This window comes from Maylandia zebra, linkage group LG19, assembly GCF_041146795.1.
Source record: "Maylandia zebra isolate NMK-2024a linkage group LG19, Mzebra_GT3a, whole genome shotgun sequence".
Classification (NCBI taxonomy): domain Eukaryota; kingdom Metazoa; phylum Chordata; class Actinopteri; order Cichliformes; family Cichlidae; genus Maylandia; species Maylandia zebra.
The window spans coordinates 10,504,416-10,532,298 of NC_135185.1; the positions used below are offsets into that span (position 1 = coordinate 10,504,416).

General features: G+C 44.3%; 3 protein-coding genes across 5 annotated transcripts in view; 2 read left to right on the forward strand and 1 right to left on the reverse strand.

Annotated features, from left to right (window-relative positions):
- Positions 1-2,752, forward strand: part of crybg1 (crystallin beta-gamma domain containing 1) — a 45,753-nt gene extending 43,001 nt beyond the window's left edge. For all 3 annotated transcript variants that reach the window (XM_076877495.1, XM_076877496.1, XM_076877497.1), the window contains 4 exons: positions 549-672; positions 946-1,104; positions 1,751-1,913; positions 2,120-2,752. In XM_076877495.1, coding sequence (XP_076733610.1) covers positions 549-672; positions 946-1,104; positions 1,751-1,913; positions 2,120-2,208 — 535 coding nt within the window. In that variant the 3' untranslated portion in view covers positions 2,209-2,752. The remainder of the gene's footprint in view (positions 1-548; positions 673-945; positions 1,105-1,750; positions 1,914-2,119) is intronic.
- rtn4ip1 (reticulon 4 interacting protein 1) lies at positions 2,521-27,883 on the reverse strand. The gene is made up of 9 exons (XM_024806341.2): positions 27,431-27,883; positions 23,175-23,326; positions 21,905-21,973; positions 18,864-18,988; positions 17,508-17,556; positions 16,948-17,084; positions 16,689-16,872; positions 11,979-12,071; positions 2,521-3,136 (listed from the first exon to the last, which is right to left on the reverse strand). Exons 1-9 carry the CDS (start codon positions 27,711-27,713, stop codon positions 3,011-3,013), a joined length of 1,218 nt encoding a protein of 405 aa, XP_024662109.2. The 5' UTR covers positions 27,714-27,883; the 3' UTR covers positions 2,521-3,010.
- LOC143414130 (nucleic acid dioxygenase ALKBH1-like) lies at positions 3,784-6,272 on the forward strand. The gene is made up of 5 exons (XM_076877843.1): positions 3,784-4,114; positions 4,578-4,743; positions 4,948-5,032; positions 5,165-5,358; positions 5,436-6,272. Exons 1-5 carry the CDS (start codon positions 3,967-3,969, stop codon positions 5,875-5,877), a joined length of 1,035 nt encoding a protein of 344 aa, XP_076733958.1. The 5' UTR covers positions 3,784-3,966; the 3' UTR covers positions 5,878-6,272.

Consider the following 27,883-nt stretch of genomic DNA (forward strand, 5'->3'; position numbering starts at 1 on the left):
TTTTGTAGGTTTTCTTTATATTCTTCATTTTCTAGAAGCCTCAGTATTGTGATATTATCCTGACTACCGCTTGTGTCTGTGCTGCCAATAGACCTGTGCATGTGTTAGACTGATTATAACTGATAACCAGCTTCGTGTGACCTCTTAGCCTGATCCATAATGGTGGGACAAGAAAAGCCAGATGATAAACGGATATCCTCGATATGCTGATTTTCCCGATTTCCCAGTTATTGCCATTACTGCCAGCTTTTAATCGACCGCTTTTATATCTGCACATATTTTAATAACTATAGCTTTGCATGAATTTTGAAGTTTCACCACCAGGTGTTAGCATTGTACCAGTTTTAGTGTAGTTACACACCCCAGCCGGCTTTACATTAAATTTTCCCTTTTGCCACAAAGTGTTTATTTCAGCGCTTTAATTAAAACTTTCAGTCACGATTGGATCATAGAAAGGTCCATAAACGGTGCTTCGTGGCTTGTTTGGTGGACTGAATGAAACGATGGATAAAATCTGACGAGCTAAAACGATGTCCGTCTGTCTCCAGGTGGGTGTTGTATGAGGGCAGTAACTACAGAGGTCGACAGCTGATCCTCCAACCAAGCCAAGAGGCTGATTTATTTCAGCATAGCGGCTTTCAGCGGATTGGATCCCTCCGGCCTTTACTGCAGGTAAGTCCTGACTGGCCCATTTAACGCCAGCACCTGAGATGTTTTTGGATTGGTGTTATTTGAGACTTTGGTCATGTTTAACATGAACATCTACCACAGGAACAGGAGAGGCAGAGTAGGTCCTCTTTAAGTGAGAGCGACTTCTATTTATTTCAGTAGAAATGTTAAATGTGTTTGTCTTTGCATCGAATGCCAGACTGATGCTTCGTGAATCTCTTCCTGACGTCCACTGTGACTAACATCTGTATTTTGTACTTGTTGCTCCTAACACAGAAACCGATGTACTTCCGCCTGAGGAACAGGGAGACGGGATGCATGATGTCTCTGACGGGAACGCTGGATGACATCAAGCTGATGAGAGTGCAGGCCGTGGAGGAGTCGGGGGGAGAGGAGCAGGTGTGGCTCTATCGGGACGGATATCTCACCTGCAAGGTACGCCGGCGAAAACTGCTGAAACTGACAGCTGCACAGTGCGTTTATCCTGCGATGGACGGGTTCTCACATGAGCTTATTTACTCTGAACCTCATTCACACAAGCACGTTTTCCATGCTCATTCCCTGCAAGTGCTTCTAACATTCACACACATTCAGACTCCAATCGAAGTATCTTGGCGTTAGTATCCTGCCCAGACCGCATGCCAAGGATGTTTGGCGTGCAGATTAGTAGGAGACCTGCTCTACCACCTGAGCTACAGCCACGGTAGCACTACGTACAGCTAGATTCGGGCTTTTAATTCGGTGCTAAATTCTGAATTTCTCGTACTTACCTGCACTTGGGTTCAGTTTGATAATCCGTCCTACTTCTGCTTCTGTTTATAAATCTTTGGGTTTAAGGGTGCGTCTCAAATGTTTTCGGGTCTCTTTGTTCTGCACTTGTTGGCTCTTCTCTTTTTTGCTTCCTCACTTTGTAAAAACTCAGCGTCTCCCATTGAAAGAGCCTTTATCCTCCACCCCTTCCCACCTGCTGGTTCATGTTACAGAGGGAGAGTAGAGCATGTTCAGCAAGTTCATTTTAATCATTTTCAATATGAACTTGTTTCCTTGTTAATGCTGACCACTTCCTCCTCTGCGTCCTCAGGTGGTTGAGGACTGTTTCCTGGAGTCCTCGGGCAGCGTGATGATGGCGGGGAGCCGTATCTGCGTTTCTCCCGAGCGAGGCAAAGATAGCCAGCTGTGGAACATCAGACCGGACGGTGTGGTTCACAGCAACCTCAAACCAGACCTCATCCTGGAGGTCAAAGGTCAGACACCTTTATTTTTACACCTTCAGTTCACGTTACTTTTTTTTTCTTTGCTGTTCATTTTACGTTGAGCTAATTAAAAAGTGATAACTAATTTTTTAAGAAAACTAAAACGCAAAAATTAAAAATTGACTGAAATAATCTGAGTGCGTGAGCGTCACGTGCTGCAGTGATGACTGAACTCGAGCTGTGTCGTCTGTTTCCAGGTGGGCATCAGTACGATAAAAACCAGGTGATCCTCAACACGTTTGATGAGCGAAAGCTGAACCAGAGGTGGAGTTTGGAGCTGCTGTGACGACTCTCACGGCCTCCTGACGGAGCTCCGTCACGCTGGGCCCTCAGACGCAGCTCAGCCGTGGAGCCCACACCGATGTTCGCTGTCGTGTTTGCTTGGAAAGACGATGCGCTGGATTACGAGCTCACGTTGATGAACAAAATGTTTTTAGCTGACCTTTAACCCAAAGACTGTTTACTTCAGCGAGACCTCTGCCCTGTTTCAATGCTGCACCTTTTCCTGTACGGTACTTCTCTTACACTCCAGCTGTTTGTAGATCAAAGTGATCCGCTGTAAAGTTTTTAATGTTTTTACACACACACACACACACACACACACACACACACACACACACACACACACACACACACACACACACACACACACACACACTGTCGTTTGTACAGAACCACTGAGTGTAAAGACCTTGAGTTTAACTCTGCTGCCCTCTGCTGGTTGTAAATGTGAGAATATTGTTACACATTAAAGTAATAATGTGATGTCTTTATTTTAGTGAAGAGTTTCCTTTGAGTCACTGAAAAATAAAAGCTTTTTTTTAAGCTGACAGCAGTTTTAGTGCTTGTTATTATTATTAACCTTTATTTAACCGGGAAAATCCCATTGAGATTAAAAACCTCTTTTTCAAGGGAGACCTGCTCAGATCCTCAGCAAACAGTGGAAAAGAAACAGCCACACAAACCTGATGAAAAGGTAAACAATGTACTTTGGATAGAAAACAAAGTGCAATGTGTCTTTGGTTTTGTGGGCGGAGTCTATAAAAGCATTGACAGCACTCAATAAGAAAAGCCCACGATGTGCAGAGCTATACGTCGTCGCCCCCTTTGCTGATCTGGACTACCGTCTTTCCTCGGGCGTGACCCTTCTCCACCTTCTCAAAGGCCTGAGGCACTTGTGAAAAGCTGAAGGTCTCCTCCACCACGGGCCGGATCTGAGAGGGAGGAGACAAATAAGTGAGCAAGTTCTCTTAAAGTGTGTTTCTCCTTATAGTCACAGCTCCTGTTCCAGTGAGGATGTTCACATTAAACGTGGCCAAGTCAGTATATGGCTGTATCCCAATTCAGGGTCTGCAGCCTTAAAGGCCGCATTTTAAGGCCGATTACGTCACCGCGACGCGACGAAGGCTGTCCCAATTCAAAGGCTGCTCGAAATGCGGCCCTGAAATGCGTCCTTCATTTCCCTGAATTTTAAGGCTGTGGCAGTGTAGACTTCGTGGCCCAACATATCCCAGAATGCATAGCGCGGCGGTGGTGTGGATAATTTTGCCGAAAAAAAACGGCGGATGAGGGGCGCCCGAAGAGTAAACTTTAAGTACTGAATATTATGTCACTTATTTATGTGCAAATGTTTAATAACGAAGAACATTAAAACATTACTGTTGGCCACATGTCTGCAAAGTTATGTGACATTAGTGACGTTTGTACGAACTTGGTTTTAGAGCCTTTACTTTAAAATATACGCCGTTCAATAGCTGAGCTTAATCTTACAGAGAATGATCAAAGATCATGTAGAAACAAACAAATGAACAAAAGATTTTCACAAGCCTCGCACTTCCGGCCTTAGCGGTCTTTAAGTACGCGGCCCTTGAGGATCGTTGAGGCTGCGCACTTTAAGGCTGCAGACCCTGAATTGGGATACAGCCATAGAAACATGTTACAGTTTGTCTCTCCCCGCTCGCACTGTTAACTGTTTAAATATCTGTTTGTTTGTTTGTTTGTTTTGTTCTTTCATTTTTGTTAGTTTTTACTTCCGGAGCAGGGCATGCAAGACAGTGACGTCATGGCTAAGATGGCAGCCTCCATGGTGGAGGGTGGAGAGGATTCGTTTCGGAAGATATTCAAGTTTTACAGGAGAAGGAACCCCCCGCCGGACCTTAGCGACGTCATCGACTTTTCCAGGTGTGCGCCCGGTGAACAGGTGAGAGCAAAGCGCGCTCCCGGCGTCTAGCAGCCATCTTTCTCCTTGTTCTTCTTCATGGGTCAGTTTGAAGTTTGACTTCTCTGACCAACAAAGTGAACAGTTCCACAGGTTACCTCCACCTGCCCTCACCTGTCCACTTTCATTTCTGATCAAACTCACCTGGATCGATCATTTCATCGATCATAGCGATGACTGTGTGTCACAGAGGGAAGTTTGAAGGTGGTCGAAGCAGCAGACAGGTGTGAGGGTCAGAGTTCAAACACGAACAGTCTGAATCTGCAGATCACCTGAATCCACCTGACTGACGTCACAGTGGACTGGGTGTCACCTGACTGGTTCAGGTCTGCTGAAGAACAGGTGCAGACAGCACCTGAGCGAAAATGATTTTACAACCCTGACGTCTGCTAATGGTGTGTGTGTGTGTGTGTGTGTGTGTGTGTGGATTGTTCCAGTTAACCTCGACACCGCCGCGGTGAGCGATGTGGAAGCCACTAGAGTCGGATTACAGCCCGTCAGAGAGTGGCGAGCCTTCGGCCTGCGAGGACACCCAGGTACACGCTCACGTCAGAGTTTAAATAAAGTTTGGATGCGTGCGGTCTGGTTCAATTCAGTCCGGCTGTAAAGAACCAAATAACAGCGACAGTTGCTTCGCGGCGCCTCGTACTGTGAGGTAAAGCGTAGGGAGAAGCCGGCTCTGAGGCAGGTTACTGAGAGTTGGTCTCATTTTTCCATGTTTCAGGAACTGAAGTGTTTTTAGTCTAGCTCAGTAGAATGGTCTCGACTGTAATGGACAGTTCTGATTGGCTGTCCACTGGGAACGTAACCGGCTGGAAAACGAGAAGCGCGGACTCTCCTGGAGCGGCTGCGCTGGGTCACGCTGGGCTATCATTACAACTGGGACACAAAGGTGAGCATCTGCTTCACCTCTTTACTGCTGCTCCTCCAGCAGCACAGGCGGGGACGGTTTCAGAGCAAACGTTTGCCACGGTCTGTTGTGGCGCCCTTTCTCTTCATCTCACTCCTCCCCTCCTGTTTGCAGACGTACTCTCCCAGCAGTCACACTCCTTTCCCACGTGACCTCCACCTCCTCTCCGCTCACGTGACAGCTGCCTGCGGCTTCCCTGGCTTTATCTCGGAAGCGGGAATCCTCAACTATTACCGATCAGACTCTTCTCTGGGAATCCACGTGGACGAGTCGGAGCTGGACCACACTCGACCGCTGCTGTCGTTTAGGTGGGACGCTTGTTTTTTCACCGTCGTTATGCGAAGGACATGTTTGAATTCCCTGTTTTTCCGTGTTGTCTTTACAGTTTTGGTCAGTCAGCCATCTTTCTCCTGGGCGGCCCCCGCAGACAGGACCCCCCCAGAGCCATGCTCATGCACAGTGGGGACGTGATGGTGATGTCAGGGCCCAGCCGCCTTCTGTACCACGCAGTCCCACGAATCCTCCCCGCACCTCCGGGGCGTCTGGCATTAGAGACGGGGGGAAGCATCCAGACCCCCCCACCACAGGAAGGCTCCGTGGTGGAGCCGGTGTCCGAGGAGGAATGGGCTGTCTGCTCCAGGTACATCCAGAGCTCCAGAGTGAATGTGACTGTCAGACAGGTGCTGGCACCTGGACAGAAATTTCCAGAAACTCCCCGTTCTCACCAAACCACGGACCCTGGACAGACGGACGGATACGATGATGGAGAGAACGGAAAGAGGAAGAGGAGCAGCAGTGACTCTCCTTATGCTGCAGAGACTCACTGAGGGCACTTACAGCACGGGCCTCCATGAAGGACGGCTTCTGCTTGGTTACTGGGTTTATTTGTTAAAGGATTTATGTGGGTCAGTGTGTAGATGCTGCCAGAGACGGGACGAGACCCGATCTAAAGATGAACTCTTAGGAGTCGGTGCTAATCTGGATCTGTTAATCTGTTAAAATGATTGTTTAACGATTGTGTGAATACAGTCCATGATTCAGTGAGCAGTAGTCATGAAGAAAGAAGATATAATCCAGTACCCAGATCGAGGTCTATGTATGTATGCAATGTTCTCTCTAAGCTGTGCACATGCGCACTGCTGGCACGTCTCTGCGCACAGAACATCTGCGTTGCGCACAAAAAAATCTAACCTGAATTGAAATTAAAACTTTAACAATTCTGTTTTGCAGTGTGAGTCAGTGACTGGCTGCTCCCGTATCCCATAGTCCAGCCAGTGATGCGATTCACATTCGTATATACGCAGCTAACCAACGTGGTTGACAGGCTATGACACGTTAATGACAACGTGTACAACCATTGGAGACGTGAGCAGGACAGACGGAACAACTGACGGGAAAAGTGTGGACTTTATACCAGTTTTTAAATTGTGTTGATCGTTGTTTATATTTACTGCAGGAAGAAACGGTAAAAACATTGTTTTATAAGGAAAACGCTCGAAAGCCTGTGAGCAAAAACAAAACCAAAAACACCCTCACTGTGAGAGATTTGCGCCATAATCAGTGTGTAGTGTAGTCAATAGTTTTGTTGTGTGTGTCAGAACAATGATGCAGAACAGCTGATTGAGCTGTAAATAGTTTGAGACACCTTTAAAAAGAAAATAGCTGCAAAAATAAATAAATACCTGAATTACTTTTTTGAAGAAGTTTTTAATTCTTCTTTTTTTTTTTTAATAGAAGATGTGATATATATATATTGATGCTCATGTCGCTATCAGCTGGATAGTGTAGTGGTAAGACTCTACGTCTTTGGAGTGAGAGTCACAAGTTCAAGTCCTGCTTGAGCGTCTGCATCCACTGCTTATCTCTCATGGTGATGAGGTACAACACATGTGCTACGGCAAGGAGGAGTCAGGACGCCAAGACAGGGGGGATATCGTCCTCCCCGAGGTCGGCAACGTCAGGAAGAAGCAACATTTAGCTTAGAATGTGAGGTTTGTTGAGAGAGTTACAGAGTACTGAACTGGTGGCATCCTTCAAAGGCTACGTCGTGTTAAGAGACGTTACTCATAAAGCAACAGCAGGCTAAGATAATCAAATTACCTGTCGTAGGATGTTAACACTTGGAACTGGAAGTAAAAGTAGTAAAAAAAAAAAAAAACTACTTACTTGAACCAAGATTAAACTTTTATAGTATTTAGTTAAAAGGAAGAATAAATAGTTTTAACTTCCTAGTTTCCTACACAGGAGGAAATTTGATCATCTTAGCCTGCTGTTAGCTTTTAGAGTAATGTCTCCTAACACCACGTAGCCTTTGAAGGATGCCACCAGTTCAAGTACTCTTAGAACTCTCATTGCGCTCTCAGTACTTGATCTCTCTCTCAACAAACCTCACATCCTAAGCTAAATGTTGCTCCTTCCTGACGTTGCCGACCTCGGGGAGGACGATATCCCCCCTGTCTTGGCGTCCTGACTCCTCCTTGCCGTAGCACATGTGTTGTACCTCATCACCATGAGAGATAAGCACTGAATGCAGAGGCTCAAGCAGGACTTGAACTTGTGACTGTCACTCCAAAGGCGTAGAGTCTTACCACTACACTATCCAGCTGATATCGACAGGAACATCAATATATGTATATATCACATCTTGTATTAAAAAAAAAAAGAAGAATAAATACTTCTTCAAAAAAGTAATTAAGCTATTTTCTTTTTTTGCAGCTATTTTCTTTTTAAAGGTGTTTCAAACTATTTACAGCACAATCAGCTGTTCTGCATCATTGTTATGACACACACAACAAAGCTGTGGACTACACTACACACTAACTATGAGATAAGCACTGGATGCAGAGGCTCAAGTAGGACTTGAACTTGTGACTCCCACTCCAAAGGCGTAGTCTTACCACTACACTATCCAGCTGATATCGATATGAACATCAATGTATGTATGTATGCTCAGTCCCAGGAGGAGTCGTTTGGATGTCGTTGGTGTCAGTGAGCTTGCACTGAGGAAGGGAGTCAAAGAAATACTTGAGGATGTCTTTGTCATCAGACACCTGCACACTGCTTTGCTGGGGAGACCTGCCATTAGCAAGCTGGAGCTTGTGGCTCGTCTTGAGAGCATAACTATAGAGACGCTTAAAAAGTGCTACCCAAAGCTGTGCAGTGGTCTCGGTGAAGTACGTCAGCTGTACGACATCAAACTGAAACCTGGAGCTCAACCTTTTTCCTTGAAGACGCCACGGAGAATCCCGTTGCCTCTGATGGACAAAGTTAAGCAGGAGCTGGCCCGTATGGAAGAACTAGGGGTGATCAGCAGGATTGAGGAGCCAACTGATTGGTGCTCAGGCATGGTGGTGGTACCGAAGAAGACAGAAGATGTACGCATATGTGTCGACCTTACACACCTCAATGAGTCTGTGTGTCGAGAGAAGTACATACTGCCATCGCTGGAGGAAACATTGGGCAGATTGGCTGGTGCCAGCATATTCAGCAAGCTGGACGCTAATATGGGGTTTTGGCAGATACCTCTGACGGAAAGCTCAGCCAAATACACCACTTTCATCACTTCTTGACGTAAGGGAAAGGGAAAATGCTTATGAACTTGCAAATTAAAAACATGATGCATTTAAAGTAGCCCTTTTTCATTTTTATTTAAGAAGAGAATTTGTTCTAGTGTGTGATGGCCGAACCTGTTCCTTTTCATGGAGATCATTTCTCCTGCATTAAGGAAATTCCCTTCACATGGCACAGAAGAGGCTGGAGTGCAGAGAAACTGGTAGAGATGCAGTTATACAGTCTACCTGGGCCCCACAAACTATCAGCTAAAGAGAATAAATAGATTAAATTGCTGCACATTTGGCAGACTAACATTTTCAGATTAATTAAACAATAAAATATATATTTTTATAACATTACATGTAAAGAGTCAAGTGGAAGTTTTTCTAAAGTTATTTAATGATATTTATATTATGGAAGCAGATTTTTTGACATTTTAAGTTTTTTCCCATTATAAGATAAAATAAACACGCGCAAAACAAAAGCAAACGGCCACAACACAAAGCTGGAAAACCCACCCGACTGACCAAAATCAACTCAAAATACTCCCACACAACAGAACCTCCTCTATTCCTCGCTGGTTTCAAATCTCTCAGTGGAATGATCAGTGGTTCGCTATCTGTCACCATCAAAACACTCCACAAATCCCGCAAATTATTCACTTCCTTTTAAACCATTCGGACGTCACTGATCACGTGACTCTGGCCAAACGAATCAAGCTTCGATACAGTGCTTCTGAAGCACTGTGTTGATTTTTTTGACACACGCACCGGAGCTTCAGCTTCAAGCGGGCCATCACTAGTGTCTAATATAAAGAGAGCATAAACAGCGTACTGTCAGTGTAGAGGATGAAATCAGCCAGGACAACTCATGAAACATCTGCTCACATCTGGATGAATCCAGGTGTGTACATCCACAGAGAGCAGCAGGTCAGCTGATCACAGCCTGTACACTAAGAAAATCTACTGGAGCTTTTAATTATTGTGAGCTTGATTCTTTTCCCCACACTGAGACATTATAACCACTTTTAGTGTTCCCCCACCTCCTGAATCCACTTTAACCCCTGACTGCACACATTTCCTGTTTAGAGGCAAAGTCCCCTCTACAATGGAGGCAACAGGAAATAGAAACATATTTTTACTTTCCTTCTTTTTCTCTGCTCATGTTCAACTGAACTGATTCAAGATGAGTAGAATTATTAGAATGAAAATTTAGACTGAAATAAAGTTTGTATTCCTTTCAAATAATATTATTTTACCATTACATTAATATAGCACATGGTTCAGGCAGCTTTGGACACAAACAGCTGGAGCCACAGCTGTGGTTGTGATTTGAAATTGTATAAATAATTGTATTGAATTGAATAGAAATGTCCTCCAAAGAGGTGCTTTTTACTTTCAGTACATTTCTGAGCCTGTACTTTTTTACTTTTACTTGAGTAAAAGTTGAATCAGTACTTCGACTTTACTGGAGTATTTTTCAACACTAGTATCTGTACTTCTACTTAAGTACAGAGTGTCTGTACTGTTGGCACATCTGAACTTGGCAGAATAAACCTGTTTTCATCTACAAACAATGTCACCAAAACCTGTCACAGCCACCATACTGTCCTTCTACTGCTGCCACCACTGGTGTAAGCTACATTTTCAGAAGAGTAGTTTTAGTTTTAGAAAGGTGAGAAATAAAATGTGCATGTTACTCTACTCTGAACCGTGTTTTCAGCTTTATTTTTATTATGTGGCTATTTTAGGAGACTCGACCTGTTGTTATTGACCTCTGGATTTCTGAAGCATTCAAATAACAAGTCACACGAACATGCTAATGCGACCTTCATCTCTGTACCTGACGAAGGTCACACAGACCGAAATGCTATAATATAAATAAGGACAGTGGAAGGACAGCGAGTGAAAGAAAGCATTGAGTTTCCAGCTAATCTAAGCTTCACGCTAGCTCCATAGTCAGCATAGTAATGACCTGTCCATCGTTTCATTTTGTAAACATCATGCACAGCATTTAGAAAGCTGCTCACTTCTTGATGGACCCACACCTTCCACCATTTTAGTGTTAAACTGTTATTACTGGTAAATCACTCGCACTGAGTTTGTTACAATAAAAGTCCTGCCAGCTACAGCTTAGAGTAGGTTTACTTTTGGTTTTTCTAACATTCCTAATACAAAGATCCTTTCTTCTTTTTGCTATATAGATCCCTGGTGTTGGTCATGCCATAACATGTTCCTCCAGAGTGCGTACATGCCAACCCTCCCGATTTTTCCAGGAGAATCCCGAATTTCAGTGCCCCTCCCGAAAATCTCCCGGAGCCACCATTACTCTTGTTACTCTTTCTGGGTCGCAAAATAAACTTTTAACATATTTTCAGGTGAGAATGTAGCTGAGTAAACTTCAAATAACTTAAACATGTTATTGTTTGGCCTTTTTCAGTGTTTTATTTGTTCGTGAGTAAATCGGTTTGGCTGAGATTAAAGTTATTAGATTAGATTAAATAAAAACTTTATTAATCCCTCGGGGGGGTTCCTCCGGGATTTTCACACAGCTGACTAAACGTCAAACAGAAAACTGATTAAACAGAAGTGTGAGATGGTCGAGAATCTACGTCAGCGTCTGATTATATTTTAGACAGCAAGGAGCAGACGGCTGAGTTTCACTCCACTGAGAGAGCTCATGACTTAATTCTGAAGGCTAGACCGTCCCATTTCACAAGCCTCGCACTTCCGGCCTTAGCGGTCTTTAAGTACGCGGCCCTTGAGGAACGTTGAGGCTGCATACTTTAAGGCTGCAGACCCTGAATTGACAAGTTACCCTGTAAGCCAAAAGCACAGGCTGCTCTGAACACACAATTTATCAGTTTTTTCAACTCTTAGAACTCTATGATGTCAGAGGCACAGAAGCCACACCCACCCACTACAAATAACAGGTTTTGATTCCTCAACACAGGAGTCTTCCATGAAAAGAGGCAGCTATGATGGACTTCCAGGTGAAAGAGAATGAGGCGGAGCTAACAAGCAACGGGTGCCGTTGATGGAAACAGCCAAACAGAAGAAGGTTTGCACAAGGGCACGTTTCAGATAGAGGGTAAAGTGGGGAACTGGAGATATGAAGTTGTGAGCTGGGTAGTGTAGTGGTAAGACTACACACCTTTGGAGTGGGAGTCAGCTGTATATGTGTATATGTGTATATATACGAGGCCATGACGTCTCCAGAAACATCCAACCAGGGGGGCTATTAAGGAAAACAAGGCAGAGTTGAAGTAGCTATGCTCATTTTTACATACAGTCTGTGGTATTTAACGTGCTAACAGTGTTAAACCACGATGGAACAGCATCCATGTTCAGCTCGCAGGGTAAATACAGCGTCATACCTGTTTTGCATCCACCATGTCCCTGATTTCATCCAAGGCACAGCCGCTGGGTGCAAAGAATCCCCAGCGGTAATGAACTCCTTTCATCAGGTGCTGCACGAAAACAGCAGAAAAAAAATGAATCAGCACAAACACAGAACACTGAAATACTTTAATACATTTAAAATAAAAGACAATCATAATGTAAAGATATATTTCAAAAAACAGAAACATGATGACTTATTTTGATATTATTGTTGTTGTCTTTATGAAACTTTTAATTTAAATCGTGTTCCCACTGACATATTTTCTAGTTCCATTTATTTTTAATATTTGTGCTGATTCAATCTCATCAAACACAAAGGGAGAAATATATTTGATGTAATGACCAAAATATGAATAAATAAAAGATAAAAACGTGGATAAGGACAGATTCACACCAGTTTCGGTTTGTTTGTTTTTAAAGCTCGTGTTGCTTAAATACATCTGTGAGTCGATAACAACCCACAAAACTCAAGTCACCGAACACCCAAACTATGAATCAGCTGCTGGAAAACCTGCGCCGTCACAGATCTGAGTTCAGATTACACAGATTCTGTAGGCGCAAAATAATAAGACAATGCTGTGAATCAAATCGTCTGATATTCAACAAACACAGTGTGCGACAAAAGCAGATGACCCCATTTCAACCCTTACACTTCTGTGGAAATGGAAACAGTCACTGTGTGGATATATGATGCAGGATGAAGGTGGTAAAGAAGGCCAGGGTGTGTGTGTGTGTGTGTGTGTGTGTGTGTGTGTGTGTGTGTGTGTGTGTGTGAGAGAGAGGGGGGGGGGGGGGGATTGGAAACTTAGTCTCTGTGTTAAAGGAAGCGAAAACACAAAGTGCACAAACACACAGTTTCATTTGTTTCCTGTAGATTTGCTCCAGGTATACCTCCATCCTGCTTCACCTTCAAATCTTCAAAACTGATGTTATTCTGGAATAAGTTAGCGTGAGTAGAATATGTGCCAGCCTGCAACCCCCACAGTCTGACATCAACTCAGTAACTTTACATTTAACAAGAAAAACAATGGAAGGTTTGTGGGGCAGTCCCGCCCTGTTACCGCCATCCACGCTCTTCTTCCGCCTCCTTCCTGATGCAAAGGTTAAATTTACTTTAAAATGAGAAACCAGAACAAACACGACACTGATAGAAAATTTTGAAAAATGACAATAAATTTGTGGTTTTTCCCTTTTTTGGCAAATTAACTCGAGTCTTATAAACAACAACTGTATACAAGAGATGGATATGGCCACTGTGACCCAGCTGTGCCTTTTGCAGTCAAGCTACCATAACAGGAGCCAGAGTCCTGAGTTTCCAGCCTCTTGGATGGTCTGTTAGCACAACAACGTCACAGCTGCCACAGTATTAGTCACACAACTGCATAAAAACATGCAAACAGCACAAATACAGGTGCAGATCCGGGTCTGTAATAGCTGAGGTGGAGCTGAGCAGACTGCTAGCATGTATAGCATCCACCTGTCAGTCAAAGAGGCCACACCCCCAAAATACTGCAAACTTTAAGTCTTAATAAAGTTTTAAACGGGTGCATTACAAAAACATCCTCCCCCTGTGCAGCTGATATGAAGAGAGACTTTCTGTATCAGGCCGTAAACAGGCCGAACCTCACTGCTGGAGCCTCTAGTGGATCTCAGAGGAACTGCAGCTTCTTTTTCTTTTTTCTTAATTCGTAAACATTTATGATCAGGAACAAAACAGAGCTGACAATATTTCAGCCTTGAACATGACACTTAGAAACCTGTAAAAACAAAACAAAACAAAACAAAAAGATTCATTTGTTTGAAAAAGCCAACGATGAACGTTTGGACGCCTGGAACGAGCTGAACATGAACCTCTTCTGTCCTGAATGCCAGCATCTTGTTTTCGCTCAGTTTTGGTTTCATTTCAGCCTCTTTCTCTTTTGTCTTTTAGTCCATGAGTCATTCCTGATTAAACTCTCCTCCCTGCTTCAAAGTTGTGCTGATGGCTTAAATCTAAGAGCTTTTCATAAATGAGGATCAGATCTGCAGGTCGCAGATGAGCTAAAAAACATCCTTAAACACTAAATGCACCACGAATTATCATTCAATGTGAATTTGATATTGCAAAATCATTCGTGCACGGTTACCTGTGTGTGTAACTACATGCAGAATTTGGTTGCTACTACAAACTTTGTGTTGGGGAATTTCAGTTACAGTGGTTTATGCCGCCGTGGAAAATGAGACTAACCTGAAACTCTGAACTACTTCTGAAGTTACCCACACTTGCCTGACCTCAGACGATGTTTCAGATACAAATACTTTCCTTTTTAATTTGAAAAAATTTGACACGAATCCTCTCTACACATGCAGCACATGGTACTGCTGTTTATTTTCCATTCCCCACCTACACTGAGCCCACAGGTTTCTGGACAATTATTCATTTTTATGTAATTTCCACAAGAATGACTAGTTTGACAGAACTGCAGCTATTTTTACAAACAGCTCCCCATTTTGAGACGCTCAAAAGTAAGTGGACAACTGACTGACGAGCAGTTTCAGGACTGGGCGAGGCCTAAACCTTTGCTAGTTAATGATAATAAAAGCAAACTATTTTTGAAGTTGACTCAAAGTGTTGAACTTATATTTGGTAAGTGTTCGTTCAGACTGAAGCGAAGATCCAAAGATGTCACTGCTCAAATCAACAGTCTGGGACATGTTTTAACTGTACATATAAATAACAGCCTGAGACAAGTGAAGTGTATGATGACAGAATCATTTCCATGATTTACACAAACATCATCACCACATCGAATCAGGTCAAGAACGCACTGAAGGACGTAGGCGTTATTTTTTCATGTCAACAATAAAGAGACGGCTCCATAAATGGAAATATTGAGTTACGACCACAGTGCGCAGCCACTGGTTACGCTAAAGAGCAGGAAGGCCACATTATGCTTCAAATACATTTATGTGCAGGGTTCAGGAAACCAGTTTGGAAAGATTAAACCCAAATGAAGTTAGACCAGAATGATAGAAGCAGGATGAGTGTGATGTGTTCGAGGCTGTACTCTCTGCTCAGATTCAGACACAGCTCCACAGCAGGTGGATACGATACTACAAAAACAACCCAAGAAATGAGAGATTCTACAACGAGCAAGTCAGTCACCGGATCTCAACCTAACAGAGAAGCTTATCAGTGCCTGAATCCAACACTGAAGGCAGAGAGACCCACCGGCAGGTCTGCAGAGCATTGTGGAAACACCGAATCAGCCAGTGCCCGTGACTTCTACACTTCATTTGCTGACAGCAAATGAAGTTCATGCTGTTAAACTGGAATTAAAGTTTCCATTTCAATCATATATTTATTTATTACTGAATTGAAAAAAAGAAAAAGATGTGGCTTAATGTGTAACCGCTCATATTTCCACAAAGACTGAAGGGTGTAACTTATTGTTCTAAAACTCTAGATTATCTCCTTGCATCTTGATTCTGCATCCTTTGCTGTGCAGAGCAGAGCACAGCTGTGGATTCTGTGGTCGGGTGAGTGCGCTGCATGCAAAGTGCAGGCTGTTACTATAACACCCACAGAGGATGTGAGTGCTTGTGCGTGCGTCTGTGTATAGGTGGACGATGTCATCTGCTCCGACAGAGAGTTTAGGAGTTCAGGACAGTTTTCTTTATCTGCCTTGCAGCAGGGGGCGGGGCCTCAGCCACCAGAAAGTAACCTGCTGCATTTTCACATTTTTTCCACCTGTTTCTTCAGGTACCATGTCTGATTTTTAGGGACCTGGAAGAAATGCGCAGAGTATAAAAGGAACACAAACCTAAATTTATCTGCAGAAAGTCCACAACTGCACATATTATGACACAAGTCAGAGCTACTACTGGAATAAATCTGTTCTAATTCTAACTTAGATTCCATACTTGGCAATTGGGAGAGAAAAAATATATTATTTTGTAAGAACAACTCGGCAGACAGTCAAAAATGGAACGTAAAGGACAAAGTTAAACATCTGTATGAATTATTGTGTGGATTTGTTCATTAATAGCCAAACATTAGTCCCGTGTCTGGCCCAGGAGCTCCTCCCAACAAGGCATGTCCAAAACAGCATCTGGATCAGATGCCAAACAACCTCGGCTCTTCACCGTCAGCTCTCACAGAGGAGCTCGATCGTCTTCCTTCGCTCTACCGCAGGTTGCAGTCACATGGTGAGAGTAGGCGTGTAGAACAACCACAACATCAGCACCTTCAGGGTCATCACAGCGTGCAACACTGCACCTCGCACTCCTGAAACACAGACTTCTGCATTCAGGGCAGAAATTCCTCCCCAACCCAGAGTGAGCACTCCACCCTTTTTCTGGTGGAGAATTATGACCTTAAACTTCAAGGTGCAACTTTTCATCCCTGCAAACTACCACGAGATTCTGAGACCACTGCACCTACAACCTTTGCTCATGAACATTATGAACAGAACTCCAAGGGCAGGCGTGGTGGAGTACAAACCCCACCAGGAACAAGGGCAGTGATACGAGCCAACCTTCCACTATAGCTGTACCCAAACCCAGGTGTTAAAATTGAAAATAAACACCACTGAATGTGTCTGTCGCTGGTTTAATATTCCGACCCTACAACCGAGAAAACAAAGTGTAAAAAACCTCCTGTTTCTATGAAAGTTAGAAAACTAAACAACTCCATCTAAGCTTACTTTTAAGGTCTTGCTGGCCACTGTAGCGGCGGACTGCATCATGCCGTCAGCTACACCCAGCCTGTCGGTGTTCTGCATGAACGGCGTCACCAGGGTGACGTACTTGGCGCCGCTCCACGGCTTCAGCAGCTTCAACGCCCAACTCTCCGTGTCACCCCCGACATTATCCAGGATCAGGTCGAACCTTAAAGATAACAAAGTAAATCAGACCAAGATGACAAACGGAGGCAGAGATTCAGTCGGAGTGAGGCCTGCTTACTTCTCCAGAGCGCTGAGCGGCTCCTCGACAGGCCCAGCGGTGTAGTCCACCACGTGGTCCGCCCCGAGCCCCCTTAAGAACTGCTCGGCGTTCTGGGAGCAGGTAACGGTCACGTGGGCGCCCCACGCCTTCACCATCTAAGCAGGAACAACATCAGACTTGTATACAAGTTTCATTTCGGTTAAATCAAATGTTTAGTTTTTCATTTTAACCATGATGAAGAAAAAATGTAAGAATTTGTTCTTTTTAAGCTAAAGAAGTGCAGTTGTTTTTTTTTCTCTAATATTTAAAGAGAGATGGTGTTGAAGCTGATTTTAAGGATATTTTACATGTTTAGCTTTAATGTGTTTTTACCTAGTGGAAAAACTCCAGCTGTTTTTTAACGGTTTACGTCTGCGATCAGACGTCAGAGTTAACTGTGCTTAAATCAAATATTAAATGTGAGACCAGGTGAGCGTCTAACCTGTGAGCATTTTTCAGATCAAACGTTACTTCATTGTGACATGGCGAGTGTTTAGGTGACCACAAGTGGTCATTATTGTCCAGCTTTTCATGCGTACCTGTACAGCAAACGTTCCCACTCCTCCAGATCCTCCAAGGATCAAAATCCTGCAACAGAAAAGCCAAAACAATGAAGGAGACAACCGAAGCAATCACCTGGTCAACTGAAGGGAAACCCGGCGACTTTTCCCCCAAAAAAGAAAAAAACAACTACAAGGAAAAAAAACTTATTTTTTCTCCTTTCAGCTTGCAGGTACTTTCAAAATAAGAGCGAGAAAACTGTCTTTTATCAAACCGATTAATAAAGGCAAACATTAAAAAGCAGCTGGTTGTGTTGGTCGGAGGCAACTGTTATACAGGTGTGTTCATGTTAGCAGGTAAGCTAACATTAAGCAGAAGAAACCTTTGGTCAAATAGAAACAAAGCTGCGATGGGATAAAGTCAATGCAATGCAGCTAATATGAGAAATATAAGACAATAATTCTAAATTACTGTAGTATCTGCATCATGTATTAAAACAGGACTTTATTTACCTGAAGTTAAAAAATACTCTCCATGCTTCCATGTTGTGTAACATGAGATCCGAGGTTCAATCCTGCTGCTCGTATTTGTATTGTATTTCTAAGTTGGTGGTTTTTGTCCTCGTGATTGTCACATGAGGGTTTCAGGTAAGTGTCAGCAGGTGCCTGGTGGATATGGCCATCACTCAGTCACCTGTGTTGCACTGTTGGTACTTGGTACACGAAGCAGCGCAGGCACTGATACAGCTGTTTATTATAGCTCAATCTGCACTGTCCACAACGCTTTGACTTTTCTCCACTCAGCAGTTGCTCGTCTTCCTCCCCTCACCCCCAACAAAGGCCTCTTTGGTGAAACAAGCGTCAGGTTAGTTACATCGCTGTAGCTGGTTTATTGGTATGTTTCCGGTGGCTCATTTTATTTACACTGAGACTGATGTGGGGTAAGGTCATTTTTCTCTCTGTTTTGTCTTGCAGGTAAATTAGTGCAAATTCTAAACACACTGGTCAGGGCTCATTACCCGGTCCAATCTCAGGACTTAATAAAAGATATCTTTATAATTATCAGGTTCTAAGATGAGGTTAGTACAACCTCAGATGAGCCACGTGTCGTTATTTATGCCACAAAAAGCACAGATGCAGAAGCAGTTTGTGAGGAATGAAGTAATATTTGATGAAATGGCTAAATGTTATTAACTAATCGTTAGGGTGGCGGTGGCATGACTTTGGCCTCGTCTGATTGGTCAATTAATCAATTATATTGTTTCACTCATCATATTATTTGCATCTAGAGTTTACGAGGCTCCTTTTAGATCCCGCCTTAAGCGAGCTAAAAGGGGCTCAGGAGGAACAGTTGGCGAGCTTCACTGGGATGGATTAAACTTTCCATGTCCTCACCTCTTGTTGGCACAGTTGTCCTTTCTCAGACCGCCAGTATTAACCAGCGCTGACCAGGCGGTGGTTGCCACGTAGGGAATGGCAGCAGCCTCGATGTGGCTCAGACACTTTGGTTTGTGGGACACCTAAACAGGACAAACAGTAATAATAGCAGCAGTTAATAAGAGCAGCAGCTTCCTTTAGTCATCATGAAAACAGCTCATCTCTACATTTTAGAGGAAGTGAAGCAGTAAAAAGGAGTATTGGTGTCATTCAAAATAATTAAGGTGGGGGTGACTGGGCTAAAAAAAAGTCAGGATTACAGTATTAAAATATATTACAGGGAAAAAAAGGAAATTTGATAAAAAAGCATCACAGTTCATAGCTTATCGTCTATACAGTGACAAATGGGACCTTGAACTTGAGTAGGATTCAGATTAAGACCAATCAGAGATCGTTATGTAAAATCTGACTGAGTTATAGTTCTTGTGAACTGTGACAGGACAAACAGACAGAGGCTCAGTAAACCTTCACCTGTATGAGCTAAAAACCCAGAACATTTACAAGAAAATAGACTCAGAGTAAATTAAACTTTAAAAAAGTAGAAGCCCCTCCACGTATCGCTACCTTATCGTGGTGGAGGGGTTTGTGTGTCCCAGGGATCCCAGGGGCTACGTTGTCTGGGGGCTTTTGCCCCCCGGTAGGGTCTCCCATGGCAAATTGGTCCTGGGTGAGGGACCACACAAAGAGCGATTCAGAAGACCACTATGACAAGACCATCGAGGGAACAGTTCATCCTGCCCGGGACAGAGTTAGGGAGCACCGGGTTTACCGCTGAACCTGAGCGGTATTTTGTTGTTGGACTTCTGTGCAAACCACAGTTTGGCCATAACGAACACCATGTTCAAACATAAGAGTGTCCATAAGTGCACGTAGCACCAGGACGCTCTAGGCCACAGGTCGATGATGTATTTTAATCGTATCACCAGACCTGAGGCCATATGTTTTGGACACTTGGGTAAAGAGATGGGCTGAGCTGTCAACTGCTCACCACCTGGTGGTGAGTTGGATCAGGTGAGGGAGGACGCTGGACAGACCTGGCGTGTGCTGGGAAAGGCTAGCAGAGGCTCCAGTCTTTGAGAGCTTCAACACACACCTCAGGCAGAGCTTCAACAGCATTCCAAGACTGGGGACATTGAGTCCAAATGGACCGTGTTCAGCACCTCCATTGCTGAAGCCGCTGCACTAAGCTGCGCCCGCAAGGTGGTTGGTGCCTGTCGTGGTGGACAACAGAGGTGAGGGGAGTCAACGAGCTCAGGCTTGGTTAGCCTGTGGGACTCCGGAGGCAGCTGGTAGGTACCGACAGGCTAAGCAGAAGGTGGCTCGGGCGGTGCCTGAAGCAAAAACTCGGGTGTGGGAGGAGTTCGGAGAGGCCATGGAAAAAGCAACCCGTCATGTGACTCAGGAGGGGAAAATGGTGTTCTACCTGCACTGTGTATAGTGCGGGTGGAGTTCTGCTGACTTCGACTGAGAAAATTGTCGGGCGGTGGAAGGACTACTTCGAGGACCTCCTCAATCCCACTGACACATCTTCCGAGGTGGAAGCAGAGTCTGGGGACGAAGGGGATGACCTGCCAATCTCTGGGGGCGAGGTCACGGAGGCAGTTAAACAACTCCTTGGTGGCAGAGCCTCTGGTGTGGACAAGGTCCACACCGAGTTCCTGAAGGCTCTGGATGTTGTAGGGCTGTCTTGGTTGACACGCCTCTACAATGTTGCGTGGAGATCAGGGGCAGTACCCCTGGATTGGCAGACCGGGGTGGTGGTCCCCATCTTTAAGAAAGGGGACCGGAGGGTGTGTTCCAACTACAGGGGAATCACACTCCTCAGCCTCCCTGGGAAAGTCTATGCCAGGGTGCTGGAGAGGAGAGTCCGTATGTTAGTCAAACCTTGAATACAGGAGGAACAATGTGGTTTTCGTCCTGGCCGTGGAACACTGGATCAGCTTTGATCACGGTTCGCAGCAGAGTGTGAAACGGTGTGAATGACAATTAGCACCTCCAAATCTGAGGCCATGGTCCTCAGCCGGAAAAGGGTGGAGTGCCCACTCTGGGTCAGGGATGAGTGCTTGCCACAAGTGGAGGAGTTTATGTATCTCGCCTTACTTAAACCCCTCCAGGGAGAAGGACAGATTGGTGCTGCTGACGCTGTACGGGTCTGTTGTGGTACTTTTACACTAAGCTCCCAATTTACTGGTCGATCTATGTCCCTAACTTCACCTATGGTCACGAACTGTGGGTAGTGACCGAAAGAACGAGATCACGGATACAAGCGGCGGAAATGAGCTTCCTCCGAAGGGTGGCCTCTCCCTTAGAAATAGGGTGAGAAGTTCAGCCATCCGGGAGGGGCTCAGAGTAGAACCGCTGCTCCTCCACATCGAAAGGAGCCAGTTGAGATGAATGGTAAATGGTATTTGTATAGCGCTTTACTAGTCCCTAAGGACCCCAAAGCGCTTTACACAGTCATCCACACACACACTCACACACTGGTGATGGCAAGCTATGTTGTAGCCACCCTGGGGCGCACTGACAGAGGCGAGGCTGCGCCACCGGGCCCTCTGACCACCACCAGTAGGCAACGGGTGAAGTTGCCTACTGGTGGAGATCAAAACTCCAGACATCGGGAGGCCCTCAGAACACAAGAGACCAAGGAAGACCAACAGAGGGGCAGCTGCGCCACTATCCCCGAAAGAGCTGACGAGAGTCCCAGATGAGGGGCCACTCAGCAGCCGTGGAGCAGAAGCCAGGGGGGGTTGCAGTGACGTGCCCGTGAGTTTATCTAAAAACCTTCAGTTTAACTTTCACTGACCATCACCGTCTGTCAGTTTAGTTTATTTTGTTTGTTTGTTTTCACACTGATGTTGAAACTTAAACTGTGTAACAAACAAAAATCTAAATAAATAAGGAAACTGTTTCTGCAGAACTGACACTGATGAAAGTTTCCACTTCACAAACAGGAGAAATGAGACATTTATGTATTTTAAATACATAACGCTGAGCATTACCTCGTTGGCGCTCAGCAACACAAACTCCGCCAGGCTGCCCTGCTTCCACGGCGGGATCGCCGCCCAAACCTGAGGACGACACACAAACGGCTCAAATCTGCATTTCTGTGCAGCTAGTTCAGAGAAACTTCACACATGTGCTCCTCTGGGAAACGGTTACGGATGTAGTAAAAAAAGCAGAATGACTTCATGGGTGTTAAAAAATACAGTACATTTAAAGTCACAGCGCACACACACCTACACACACACACAAACACACACACTAAACTAAGTAATAAACTAATTACTTTTGAACCCTAACCTTACTTTTGAAGTAATGAAATACCTTCTTTGAGAAGTAATCAATAATTAGTAAATAATTACTTTTTTCAAGTAACTTGACCAACACGGGTGGTGATAAGATAAAAATGGAGCTGTGAACTGAAAGGTCCCAGAAGGAAATAAAAGCACATTTTTTAAAAATGCAGCATTTAAAGAGCATTTGTGACCTTTTGAGGTATTGTTACCAAAATGGAGAACAAGCCAGATGTTATGACTGATAACAGTTTAACCTCACAAAGTTATGAAGGTGTGACGTTTCCTCTCATTTCCTTTGTGATATTTGTGGGGCAGCGCAGTGTGAAGATGAAAGTAAAATATATTTCACACGCCAGGAGCCTCATGAGGGCTGATGCCAGCCGGATGCTGACTAAAACTAATAATTAGTTGTTGTTTCTTTCCAAACTAGAAAAACTTGAATCGCATACATGGATGTCCCTCACCAGGATTCATCCGCTTGCATTTGAACACCGTTTTCTGTGGAGCCAATGTTATGTTACTCTTTCAAAGAGAGGGGAAGAAAAAAAGCGAGAGATGAAAACAACTGTGTTCGCGTTAAGGTATGAATGCCGTAAGTGCAGAACCAAATGTTCGACCAATAAAAGTCTATTGGGATCAAGTTGTACTGGTTTCTCTGAAGGTGGATGTAGCCAATCACACGGGCTCTGCCACGCCCACTGAGATTGTTAGCACCATTAGCAAGTGCAACACTGTCAGATTAAATTAACACAGAAACAAAAACACTGACTTCAGCAGATCAGGGAATTGTTTCCGGGTCAGCAATGTTGCCAACTTGTAGGAAGGTTGTATTCTTTCTGAGAGCAGCAGCACAGCGTAGAGGAAAACCTGAGGCCTTCTGAATTTTCTCTCTTAAAAGGGTTTGTTGACGGCAGCCGTGAAGAATCACAGTTAATTGGATTCTGCTCTCTGTGCGTACACCTCTTGTCTTTACCTCGTCCCCCTCTCTGAAGTGCTTCACGTCCAGGCCGCACTCCATGATGACCCCGGACACATCCCGGCCCAGAACGAGAGGAAACTCATTGCCCGACTGCTTGATGTTCAGAGGATCTCTCTTCATGGACAACGTAGCTGCGCCGTAGCCACCTGACGGGGAAAGAGTTTATGATTATTACATAAAGATTTAATGCTGTTTATGAATGTTTGTACTGGGACGTCAAAGTAATTCACCAACTGTAATTTTCAGCTCCACATTTTCATTCTTGGACAGTTCAAATTAATCCTTTATCCTGCCCCTCAGTCCTAAAGTGTCTCTTAAAGTAACTTAGCAACATAATTAAAAGGAGCATGAATCCAAAACTTCCTCTTCAAACTTCCTATAATTATTACTACTTTCAAATTCACGCGTGCAGCTCCTCAAGGATCCGTTCTCGGTCCTCTTCTACTTCACAGAGCGTTTTGAAAGTACAGAGGTCACAGATGAAGTTTATCATACTGAAGCTTTACTCAGATACAGCAGATAGAGTAGACGGTTGGCTGGAGTGTTTACATCAGCGGTCCCCAACCCCCGTGCCTCGGACCGGTACCGGTCCGTGAGTCGTTTGGTACCGGGCCGCGAGAGTTGAGGCTCAGGTGTGAAATGTATGGTTTTCAGGGTTTTTATCGGTTTTCAGCGTTATTTTGTTATCGTTTTTATCGTTAACTCTGTTTTCCTGGGTCTTTTCACGTGTGTTATGAATAAATCTTCTTTTTTTCGGTACCGGTACTAGTTTTATTTTGTTGTATTTATCCGCGACACCTTAAAGACCGGTCCGTGAAAATATTAAAAGGTTGGGGACCGCTGGTTTACATACTACACTACATACTGCCCTGTCACACCTGGAGAAGAGAGACACGTATGTGAGAATGCTGTTTGTAGATTACAGCTCAGCATTCAATACCATCGTTCCCTCGAAGCTGGACAGGAAACTGCAGGATCTAGGACTGAGCAGCTCCCTCTGCAGCTGGATCCTCAGCTTCCTGTCTGACAGACGCCAAGTGGTCAGACTGGGCAGCATCACCTCATCCCCCATCACACTGAACACTGGTGCTCACTAGGGCTGCCACAAACGATTATTTTGATAGTTGACTAGTCACTGATTATTTTTGCGATTAGTCGACTAATCAGATCATGCATCCATACAGCTTATTGCACAAGCAGCACCTGCTCTTATATAACCATCATTAGCTTACAGCTTTAAGTGTTTAAGGTCTGTGCTAACTAAAAATAAAGACAAGATGATAGTTTATTAAATTTTAATGAAATTTGCAGATTGTTTTGGTGAAATTTAATAAAATCCTTGCTATCTAAAATATAACAGGACACCGGAGTAAATTCTCAAGCATCTCACACTTCTGATAATCAGCTGTCTGCTTGACGTTTATTCAGCTGTGTAAAAACTTTAATCTCAGCCAAACCGATTTACTCAGGAACAAATAAAATACTAAAAAGAAACCAAACAATAACATTTTTAAGTTATCTAAGTGACTTATATATGTTTAACCTGAGTAGCGAAAGATGGTGGTGGGTTTGAAAATGATTTGCCCGGAGTCCGCTGTTCTCACGGCTCTAGTGAGCCTTGCCTCCGGCTAGCTATCGGAGCGCTTTTGAAAATATGTGGTGTCTTGATAAACTGAGCAGATATTTGAGGTTTACACAGTTACATTCTCGCCTGAATATATGTTAAACGTTTATTTTGTGACCCAGAAAGAATAATAAGAGTAATATTAAAACTAACTAGCTGCTGCCATTGTTGGAAACTGAGCTGGGCTGCGCTATGAATTCTGGGACAGAGCTACTTCTTCTTCAGGGTTTAACGGCAGCTGGCATCCTTGTACATGCAGTGCTGCCATCTTCTGTTTCAGTCCGTTATTACACTCTTAAATCCTACTACTTATTCCTGCGTCTTTTGTGATCTTACAAAGCTTCAAACGAGCGTCGACTATTAAATCAGTTGTTGACGATTGTGATAGTCGACTAATCGTGGCAGCCCTAGTGCTCAGTGTGTACTGAGCCCTCTCCTGTACTCACTCTACACCTACGACTGCACGGCCACTAACAGCTCCAACATCATTGTAAAGTTTGCGGACGACACTACAGTGGTGGGTCTTATTACCAACGGTGATGAGACAGCTTATAGGGAGGAGGTCAGCGCCCTGACCCACTGGTGTCAAGACAACCATCTCACCCTCAACGTCGCAAAGACAAAGGAGTTGATAGTGGACTTCCGGAGGTGCAGAAAAGTACACACCCCCATCACCATCAACAGCGCTGCTGTGGAGAGAGTGAGCAGCTTCCGCTTCCTTGGTGTACATCTGGCTGAGGATCTTACGTGGTCAGTACACACAAACAAAACAGTGAAGAAGGCGCAGCAGCGCCTCTTCTTTCTCAGGAGACTGAAAAGATTCGGCACAAGCCCCCACATCCTCAGGACCTTCTATCACTGTGCCATTGAGAGCATCCTCACTGGATGCATCACCACCTGGTACGGCAACAGCACCGCTTACAATCGCAAAGCTCTCCAGAGAGTAGTGCGGTGCTCTGAACGGATAATTGGCGGTGAGCTTCCCTCCCTCCAGGACATCTACAGGAAGCGGTGCCTGAGGAAAGCGGGGAGGATCATCAAGGACTCCAGTCACCCCAGCCATAAACTGTTCAGACTGCTTCCATCAGGAAGGAGGTTCTGCAGCATCCGGTCCCCAACCAGCAGACTGAGAGACAGCTTTTTCCATCAGGCCATCAGACTGCTGAACACTTCATAGACACCTCACCTCCACTACTGGAACTTCAACATTATGCACTCAACACTGTACAGTAATGCCACTGTTTTGCACAATATCCAACTACCAACCTCTGTAAATTTTATCTATTTATTTTACTCTATTTAATTTGTAAAATATGTATACACACACACACACACATATGTACACACACGTAGACATACATATTTAGTATACGCATTCAGTAATATGCATACACTCTTATATTGTACATATATTTATTCATATAATTCTCAGATTTAGCCATTCTTATATTTGCTTGTTCTTATGTTATTGCACACCTCTGTTGCTCGTGAAGCTCGCACACAAGAATTTCACTCACATGTACTGTACCAGTGTACCTGCACATGTAACGTGACAATAAAAGTGATTTGATTAGATTTGAAAACAACCAAAAGAACAGTTTCCCATCAACCCCCTCAGAATCACATGCTTTATTACACCGTTGTTTGTATATTTTATCCATGCAGACATGTGGTTGATAATATGATATCTCTAATAATGCTGGTGCTCAGAGTAGGTCAAAAGAATCATGCTGTGCAAAAACAGGTGGTTGAGGTGCACCACACACATCCCAGTGACATGTTTCAGAAAGACTTTCAGCTGAAATGATCTAAACCAGGGGTGTCAAACTGAAATACACAGTGGGCCAAAATTCAAAATGGAACAAAGTCGCGGGCTAACGTTAATATTTATTGAAAAAAAAAAAAAATCTTCCTCCAGATATAAGAATGAATCTTTTCTTATGGACTCAAACAAGTTTAGCTGAAAAACTGAATATGGAACAGCAAAGCTTAATACTAAACAATATATATATTAGCTGTATAATACCAGTAGGTCAGCTCTGATAGTAATTTGGTATGGCTTCGCGGGCCAAATGTAATTAGGCTGCGGGCCAAATTTGGCCCGCGGGCCAGAGTTTGACACCTGTGATCTAAACTAACAGCTCTGTGATAATCACAGTTTTTATATCATCACAGTGAGTCATGCACATTTTATTCCTCTTTTAAATTATTCCACTCTTAAAAGTTTTAATTTATTCATTCATCTTCTTCCTTTTGTGCACTTTTCCATTACTGAGCTTCTTTTTTTCACCTGTTATAGGCTGTGTTTATTGTTTTGGCTACAGTGATTTTCAGATAAGTAAATGATATCTTATCTAACGGTGCCTATAAGAGCTGCCCCGGGGGACCCTGGAGCTGGGCCCGGGCCCGGGCCTCTGGCTCATCCTGATAAGAACCACGGATTTATCACAATGTGTTTTCTTGCACCTGCGTGCAAAAATTTAAACTGTGAAACAGACTTTCCACAGTGATATGCTGCGGTTTGTGGAGGAGGGGCCACTCTCATTCTGACTCTTTTCGACCACAGAGCAGAAAACAACCGCTGTGCGGCTGCTGTTCTCGTTTGCCAGCCTTGAATCGCGCTCACCTCTCATGGCGACGTCGATGGGGCTGAGTCCTGCTGCAAACACCTTGACAATCACCTCATTGGGATAGTTGATGATGGGAAAGCTGGCGTTCTTGGTGAACCGTAAGACCTCATTGCTTCCGTATTTATCAATGACCCAGGCGGGCATGACAGTCCTGCATCTGCTGGAGGTGCTGAGCAGCCTGCCGCACCTGGGCAGGGAGCTGTGCACACCTGGAGACTCGCTCAGGTGGAGCAGCACCCTGCTGTGCACCAAACGTCTCAGAGAAGTCATCTTTAGCATCTCACAAATACAACTGGACGCGCAGGCGCATTCAACGTGTGCAGATTAGAAGTTGAAGCTGGTTGAAATCTGCCCCTACCTGCTCTCTCTGTCATGTAAACACACGTGGAAGTCTCACATTCATCTAAACGAAGTGGAAATGCTTAAAATCCTCATGTGGAAACGTCCTT